This window comes from Branchiostoma belcheri, unplaced genomic scaffold (assembly GCF_001625305.1).
Source record: "Branchiostoma belcheri isolate BF01 breed outbred unplaced genomic scaffold, Haploidv18h27 scaffold3, whole genome shotgun sequence".
Classification (NCBI taxonomy): Eukaryota; Metazoa; Chordata; class Leptocardii; order Amphioxiformes; family Branchiostomatidae; genus Branchiostoma; species Branchiostoma belcheri.
The window spans coordinates 5,523,695-5,532,607 of NW_017803909.1; the positions used below are offsets into that span (position 1 = coordinate 5,523,695).

The 8,913-nt window shown below is 47.3% G+C and overlaps 1 protein-coding gene and 1 pseudogene across 1 annotated transcript in view; one reads left to right on the plus strand and one right to left on the minus strand.

Annotated features, from left to right (window-relative positions):
• Window positions 1-632: 632 nt before the first annotated feature.
• LOC109473970 lies at window positions 633-5,225 on the minus strand (annotated as a pseudogene).
• A 1,121-nt stretch (window positions 5,226-6,346) lies between these two features.
• LOC109473692 (amiloride-sensitive amine oxidase [copper-containing]-like) overlaps window positions 6,347-8,913 on the plus strand; it is a 5,260-nt gene continuing 2,693 nt past the window's right edge. The window contains exons 1-3 of the mRNA XM_019773654.1: window positions 6,347-7,058; window positions 7,357-7,643; window positions 8,678-8,836. Coding sequence (XP_019629213.1) covers window positions 6,686-7,058; window positions 7,357-7,643; window positions 8,678-8,836 — 819 coding nt within the window. The 5' untranslated portion in view covers window positions 6,347-6,685. The remainder of the gene's footprint in view (window positions 7,059-7,356; window positions 7,644-8,677; window positions 8,837-8,913) is intronic.

Genomic DNA, 8,913 nt, shown 5'->3' on the forward strand with positions numbered 1-8,913 from the left:
TGCATTGCGTACTTCACCTTAAGAGATATCTAGATCTAGTAAAAGCCGCATAGAATTCTGCATGACTTTGCATTTCTATAACGAGCATGTTCTTGCTTAAATATTTACCATTGTCTAAACTTAGTTACAGCACGTGCACATGTGCACACACGGACAAATACGAACACCAGGGGTTATAACCTTCCCTATGCACACAATTTAGTATTTACCTACCGGTTAGTTTTAGTATACTTCTTGGCTTCTGAGACTGACTTCAGAATTTAACCTTGTACAAAATGAGAGTCGTTTGGCTACTAGTTTTGTGTTGGTACATGGTCGGGCAGCAGGGAGAGGGTTAAGGAAATGCCTATATGCTCTTTATAAATCATTGTATGAGTGATGGTTTAGTTTGCTGGTGTGTGAACGAATACTTCTCTTACTAATCTAACATCTTCTCTGCAGACAGGTGTTAAGCCGCTAGGATCGCTATTGTGAGCTTCACACTCAAGAGACAAATACACATCTTTGCAACTGGTACCAACACACTAATACTGTCCTATAACATGTCCTCAACTATATAAAAATCAGTTATATCTTACAAATGTGCACTACGTATACATTGCGATAACGAGTACCATCATCATTCAATCCGTTTGTGGAAGCATTGCCATCTCACTTTGGCCCTCGCCACGTCCCGTTGTAGTGAAACGGACTCTGCTCGGGCACACAGGCGGGGCCTGTCGGGGTACCGAACCGTTCCACCCGGGCGGGCCCAGACTTCTCTCCCGGGGTGATCAGAACGGCGTTAGACGATCCCACCGAAGGATCCTCGTCGTAGTAGTTGAAGGGGCGCAGGAAGAACTGCATCTGGGTCCCCGCAGTAGCCGTGGTCGGGAAGTCCTCGGAGTGAGGAATGTGGTGCGTGGAGAGCGTCACCCAGGCAACCAGGTCCTCGTCAACGATGTTCTCATCGTCTTCGAGGAAGGACTGGAAGTCGACTAGCGGTTCGTACAGGTCGTTCTGGTTGTAGATGGAGGAGCTGGTGGGCTCCGATTCTTTCCTCTGTGTCACGACCAGCTGGTAGTCCTGCCAGGCCACTCCCCGCATCGGCGCCCAGTCCTGCCGCGGCAGCAGGGTCTTAGCGATGCCGTTCAGCTGCACACGGTAACCACGATTCGAACCGAACCTAGGCACAAAATCAACATGGTGATGTCGGGCCAATGTCGTCTTTATGGGCAGAACCTAAAAGGGGTTACACCTCGCACCAATATAAATTTGAATGAATGAACATATATATATAGCAAGTTGTGAAACAATACCACATTTTTCCAACGCTAGATGCCAGTACACAAGATTTATTTGATGAGTTGGATAGTGCATGTACTGCCACATACCGGTTTTTCTGTTCTTCGTTGTAGAAGTTGTAGTACTTGGGCCGGTTGAAGTCGTACTGCACGGCGGCTTCCTTCTCGGTAGTCTTGAGGTTCCGCTGGATGCGGGTCTGGATGTGGCGCAGCTCCGGCCGCTCAGGGTTGGTGATGTTCTCCAAAACAATGTCCACTGTTTCAAACCTGTTTCACAAGAAAAGCAACATGTTCATGGACGGCGGTAACGGTCTGCAGGATACAAAGATGCTATTGTATTCACGGGGAGGTCTACTACATGTATATAAAGGGATTTTCCTCTTACCTATTCTGTGTTCCTAGAATGTCGAGGTCCACCTTGTAGTTGAAAGAGTGCTGATGAACATTTCCGATCACACCGGCATAGAGGGGGTACCCGTAGTCGGTCCTGTCTTGGGATGTCAGTATGAAGCCAGTCAAGCCGACGCGGACTTCGATGACACCGTTCTGGTGGAATATGTAATCGTACACGTAGTCATAGTTGTAGACAGTGTTGACGTGACGTAACACCAACACGTGGTCAGCCATACCACCGTAAAAGTTGAAACCACCTGCAAAATTGGAATCAAAATGGCGACGGAGCGGTATCCCAGCATTCAGTTCGAAGACGCAGACGGCGTTCCGCATCAGGCTCGGTTCCTTGGTGCTTCTCTGCTGAAGTGTGTTGAAAAAGTTGCGGTTTCCGGACAATCTATGCCACGGACAAGTTCAAAGCTTCTTCCGATATCCCAATAAGAGTCGAGGAAGAGGTTGTTGAGCATAATGGGGTTGTATCCGGAGTAAAATGACGTCGCCTCTTGTCCGCTCAGTTCGTACGCAATGCGCTGTCCGTTCATCCTGACGTCATACAGCTGCATGGATTGGTACGTGGTCAAACGCCAGTCGAAACTCCAGCCCATATACTCGACGTGTCGGCCCCGCACCGCGTACCGCCTGCCGCCCGGTTCAGTCAGCGTAGGACCCCGACTAGGAGAAGCTGGCTGTGGCTTGCCCCTCCTCACGAAGGTAGAAAACAGAATGTCGTCGTCTTGTACGTCGGCGTCAGGCGTGTCTCTTTCAACCGAACCGTCGGCGTACCCGGTGATGAGCTGTTGGACTGAGTCAAAGTACTGTCCGTTATAGAAGACTCTGGAGACGTGCCAGTCATTGGGATCAGGACTCTCGTGAGTGATCTGGAATCAGACAAAGAAATAAGAAATTTGATTCATACGACTAGCTGTGAACATTTAAGCTAATTTTCCTAACTACTGACTTTAAGCATTGCTTTGCGACAAGATTTTCTAGTAATTTCACCAATTGCCATTGCGGAGTGAGAGAAGCGTGTTTCGTGTTGCATTGCGACTGTGTGGCCATCAATGCATTGCATTAAGCTTTCGCAAATGAAAGTCGAACATTTTGTCACGATTTTAATTTTAGAAAGCCTGTTCCAATCTAATAATCTCAAGATGCACAATAGTGTATACTCTTACCTGCATCATGAAGTCTATAAAATACGTAACGCCGCCGACTCCTGCGCGGTGAAACATGACCCATGACCTCCTCTGTCCACTGCTGTAACCTTTGGGTACGGTATCTATGGCAACCAGACAGCGTCCCGAACAGTTATGGTAGGTGTAGCCGTAACTTTCCTACAGACAAATGTGGTGTTTTGTTTCAAAATAAGGTCTTGTTTGGTAACAAGAAAGACTTTTTAATACAGTAATATTTCCAATTTCATACTTAACATTTCACACTTTCATACTTACCATTTCATACTTTCATACTTCTCTTGTCATTATGGCAAGATACCCAACCCAATACCTGCTGGGGCATCATATGATAGGCGATAGATTAATTAGAAGTATGTGTTAGATTCATATCATCATCATGTCATCATGGGGGAAGACGCAGTGTACCCTTTCTGCCAACGCTGAAGCTAAGGAAAGAAGGGGAACAACTGCTGAAAGGCATGCTTGAGTAGAACTGTCCTCTTCATGACCTGGTCCCAAGAACAAGGACTATGGCCACAGGGCGAATAGACTACTAGTATTCAGGCAAAAACTATACGCACCTGCAGGATGTCGTGCAGGGTAGCTGTTGCATTTTCAATGATAGGATAAATCAAAGCGTACTCTTGCGCGTCAGGAGCCCGGCTAGTCCACGGGATGGGGCTCCTCCTAGCGGGGTTTGAGTAAGGTGTGTGGCGGGCAGGGTTAGGCAGTGGCCCGACCACGTACTCCTCCACGACCGGCGGTGTCTTCCCGCCAGCGTGCACGGTCACCAGCGCCTGTCTCTCCGGTTTGTCGCCGCCGCCGTCCAGGAACGCCAAGGCCGCCGACTTGGCTGGGACGTGCAACTCTATAAGAACGTGTCACAAAATAGATTTTTAGGCTTACTGTAATTAAGAACTGAACATTTTAGGTATTTGTATCTCTTACACACGTGATGTACTCTATTCTCCTATACAGTATACAGAGTTGTTGTTTTAGAGACTATGTATAGTGGTACCTGGCTCGTGCGCTGTTTTTTTTTTAATTTTTACTCAGACCATGGAGGTAGACCTCCATGCTCAGACTTATGCAAGGGACCAAAATATGACTAAGAAGAGCCAGAAAATCCGATCACGTCCTCATTTTCAGACAAAAGGTGTGATGAAAGACTAAGATTGTAGACGAGGTCAACACCCTGAAGCTATTCCTGTTGTCACTGAAACGTTATGATTGATTGCTTGGAAAGGAATTGAACAATGAGAAAGTCCCAAGGCTAACGTATTGCCCCGGGATAGCTCTGCACGAGTGTTACTAGTGTTTACCACCACTTCTAGAAAACAGCATTTTGAATTGGTAAAGGGAAATATTCTGCGTGTGCCCATATACTTCTACTCTATTCTCAGATTAGGGATAGGGCACGAGACGTACCGATGGCGTTGATGTAGTTATCGCTGAAGCCAGCGTTGTCCCACGGCGTTAGAGCCAGATTCTCCTGACTCTCCATGTACTCACGAACGCTGGTGTGTTCTGCCAAGGACAGGTCGTCGAAGAGTCCCGGGTTGTCTTCGTTCACTGGCTCCACTGTATTTCCAGAAGGGCACGGCGCCAAGGTTGATCCAAAAGACGACTCACTTTGCGTTCCAGTAGAGCTCACACTTGTTACAACGGCTCCCAAAGCAATTGTCAACGCCACACAAGCGAGGGTCAGTACCACGCATATTGCCTGCCAGAACGAGGTGGTTTTCCACGAAGGCGTCTCTGAACTCACCAAAGAAACAGCGCTGTACTCGTGCGACCTGGAATCGGACGTTTCCATGTTGGTACGTTTGTGATGCCGCCCCGCGCGCCACTGAAAACTAGTCGAACCAGGTCTGCCCTGATAAACAGACCGGCGTCTTTTCACCCCACTTTAAGGCGAAGGTCTATTATATGATCCCCTGTGAGTCAGAAGCACCCCTCCCCCGACCTCGTGTGAGCAGTCTGACCATAGGTGGTGTAACACTATGTTTTTAACTGTGTTACACCGCCTATGCGTATACATCTATAAGGATTTTCCGGTACACAGCGTTACCAGCAGTACCGTTACTGGCCGCTAAAGTCGCTGCTGCACAAGGCAAAAACATCGCCGCTAGTTCAATGTTTTACTAGGGTAGAGAACCTTTACCTTAAATCACGTCTAGAAAACACTTCTTAGTCTTACCTTTAGTATTTACAAAACTTACTACAGTAAAGGAATTACCAGAAAATTGACTTTGAAAATCCAGTTTTGCTGCCCTGAAATTGCATTGGACACTTTAATGGGTTTATTGACCCCCTCACTGGCCATCTTTTTGGTTACAGAACGCTGTGCATACCCATGTAGGTGCAAAGTCCTCATGCACACAGTCAAAACAATACTTGAGTGACCTTACAAATAACGTTAGAGGGTCTGCATGGGGGGGTCCTGGCAACGGTTAACGGTAAATTCAGCAGGGCCGATAACGCTTAACGGTAAATTCAGGACGGTCGGCAACGCTTAACGGTAAATTGACGCTTTTTTTTTTCGAGCTGCACTGGATTTGGTACCTCGCTTTGTGAGAAACGGTCATCACTGACAAATTACGTATACCTTACATGTAATGAAGCATGCATTAAAGGTATGTGTTCCCTGTGTTTCCCGCCTGCCCTGGTCGATCCCCGAGTGCGTCCACAAATACCGGGGTGTCCGAGTCGACGTCGGCCAGCTTGCATTTTTTTCAGTCTGCCCAGTTTTACCGATGGATTTTGAGAGGGGAGCGCCAAAGGCGCTCGTAATCTAGGGGGTCCGGGGAATGCTCCCCCGGGAAATTTAGGATTTTTTAAGCCTTCAAAAACGCAATTTCCCGCATTTTGACAGGCAAATCATGGTGTTGAGAGTGTTTGTCGGTCCCTCTGATATTTTCATATTTTACTCAAGATTTTTGTTAATTTGCCTGTCAAGGTTGACGGATTCGTTAAAAAAATTCTGTAACTCTCCGCAAACTTCCGGAAATTGAAGGGAAAACTGGTTCTGGCTAGAGCCGAAGGGACCGAGCGCAGAAGCGCGAGGCGAGCACCAAAGGCGCGAGCAATGTAGCGGGGTCCGGGAGCATTCTCCCCCGGGAAATTTTGTATTTTTAAACCTTCAATGACGCATTTTCCTGCACTTTGAAAGGCAAAATTAGGCGTAACGAAGAATTATTCATTAACGCTTAACGCTGAATTTAGGATGACAAATAACGTTTTACGTTGAATTAAAACGACCCATAACGCTTCACGAGGAATATACTGATAACGCTTAACGTTGAATTAGAGCTGGCCGGCAACGATTAACGGTAAATTAAAATAGCCCATAACGGTTAACGAAAAAGGGCATGCAGACCCTCACGTTAGTAAACAAGATACTGATCTAAGGCCTTCGTGACATAGCGTCTCACTCGGGCTGAGCCAATCAAAGCCGAGGACGATTCCATTTTTAGATACTAGTAGCAAGGAGGGGTAGATTTATAGCTAGTCTGCTCTTTATTTAGCGTGTGAATCTACGGCAAAAAAAACAAAGGTATGTGCTACATGGTTAAGCCTTGTAAACGCAAGTTGTATAATGGCTCTTGTATAGACATAGCTTGTAACGTTACATGCTGAGATGCAGCTGAGTTGCAGCTGCTGAACTCTGTCACGTGATGGCTTGCATGGAAAAATCATTAACCTAGATTGTGCAGGACACGTCGACGTAGTACACAGCTTAACATACCGCTACTTCGGTGAGGACACATATTTGCCCGACCGACTTATGTAATTGCAGCGGCTGCGCGCTTCGCTGTAAACATATGAGGAAGCATGGAGATGTCTGACGCAAAGACGTACACGTACAGCGCCGTCCCGGACAAGAACGCAGAAAAGCCCGCCTGGAAAACCGTCACGTTCTGGCAGGCGATCTCCCTGGTGCTGTTCTTCGCCTGCATCGCGTTGGCTGTTGCTCTGGGGGCGTTTGTGGCTAGCATGAACTCCGACGAACACAGCCTAGATGGATTGGCACCGTGCCCAGCCGGGTACCCAGTCGAGCCCATGGACGAAGACAACCCGGGAATCTACGACGACCTGTCCTTGGCAGAACACACCAGCGTTCGTGAGTACATGGAGAGTCAGGAGAATCTGGCTCTAACGCCGTGGGACAACGCTGGCTTCAGCGATAACTACATCAACGCCATCGGTACGTGGGGTTGTCCTTGACCTTGTGGACTTGAATTCTATCATTCATTAACTAGATTTATCAACTCCTGATCTTGTATACATATATGTATAGCCTGCGTGTACACAATTTGTCGATGGACGGTAGCACAATTTACCTTGCATAGCTAAGTTTTAGCCTGGGTGCCATCCGATTTGTAACTGCAACCCGGAAAAATTGCCTGTAAATATCCACTGCTTTACATTTATAAATGCATGATGATTAGCCTTTATTATAAAGAGACGAATCAAGAAAGAATTGTTCTGTACGTTTTCTACAGAACTGTACGTCCCAGCCAAGTCGGCGGCCTTGGCATTCCTGGACGGCGACGGCGACAAACCGGAGAGACAGGCGCTGGTGACCGTGCACGCTGGCGGGAAGACGCCGCCGGTCGTGGAGGAGTACGTGGTCGGGCCACTGCCTAACCCTGCCCGCCACGCACCGTACTCAAACCCCGCTAGGAGGAGCCCCATCCCGTGGACCAGCCGGGCTATTGACGCGAAGGAATATCCACTGATAAACCGACTCATTGGGGATGCTACGGCTTCTCTACACAATATTCTAAAGGTACCTCTACATGCCTTAGATTAGGGGTTTATCGATATGCTAAGCTTGATACGTTTAAACGTTTAAAGCTTAGCATATCGATAAACCCCCTGACACTGGCTTCTACGCCTGTCTAATATTATTTCTATGATGAACAGAACATTGATAATCATTGGTACAGTGTACATTCTTAACTCAAATTGATTCACTATAGAATGGAATTCTCCGGTGGAACTACTTTCGTCCTCTTTGTGGACACAGTTCACCTTGTACCTGTAGTTTACCACGTCACTGATGGAGGGCCGAGAATTTAGCTGGTCATAAGTGCCCTCATGTTGTTTACAGTCTAAGGTCCTGGCGACTGTCGAACGTAAACGAGAAGCTTGGGCTGTGGCCGGTAAAATTTGTGGTAAAATTTTCTTGCATGGTGGAATGTTGGCCATGGAGCCGAGAAGCTGGCCTGTGTGTCATAGAAACTGTCTGACATCTGGGCTAACTTTTGCTGTGACCTATTTTCGTTGCAGGGTAATCATTGATACACGCGACCGGTCATGCAGAGTTCAATGACCGAAGCACCGTGGGTCACTAGTCCTTCGTAACTTTTGATATATGGGCAGAGATGACCACATGCAGAGTTCACTTATCTGATCTTATCTCCAAGCAGATTCGGAGGGGCAAGGGAACTTAATGTTGGCTGCCTGTATCCATTGGCCGCCCGTATCAAACGTTCGAACGTACGTTGGATACAGGAGGTCAGTGGGTACAGGCGGCCAACATAAAGTTCCATTGCCCCACCGAATCTGCATGGAGATAAGTGAACTCTGCATGTGGTCATCTCTGCCCATATATCAAAAGTTACGAAGGATCATAGGTACGAAACCTTAAACAGCAAACGACCGACAACAACAGGGACGACGAGATCTTTTGCCCCTATAAAACTATGATGCTAGCTGCTGTGGGTGTACAAGGAGGAATCGACTATTTCTTCGTGGCCCAGCTAGCAGTCAACGTTTGTTTTTGATAGCAAATTGCAACAATATTTGTCTTTCCTCTAGGAAAGTTATGGCTACACGTACCATAACTGCTCCAAACGCTGTCTGGTCACCTTCGATACGGTACCCAAAGGCTACAAAAGCGGTGAGAGGAGGTCATGGATCCTTTTCCATCGGAAAGGAATGGGTGGTGTAACGTACGTTATAGACTTCGCGCTACAGGTGAGAGTTTAGCATTACGTACACTACCCTGTAGTTTTAGATTTTGGTTTGTCCAATCTCTCTCTCTCTCTCTCTCT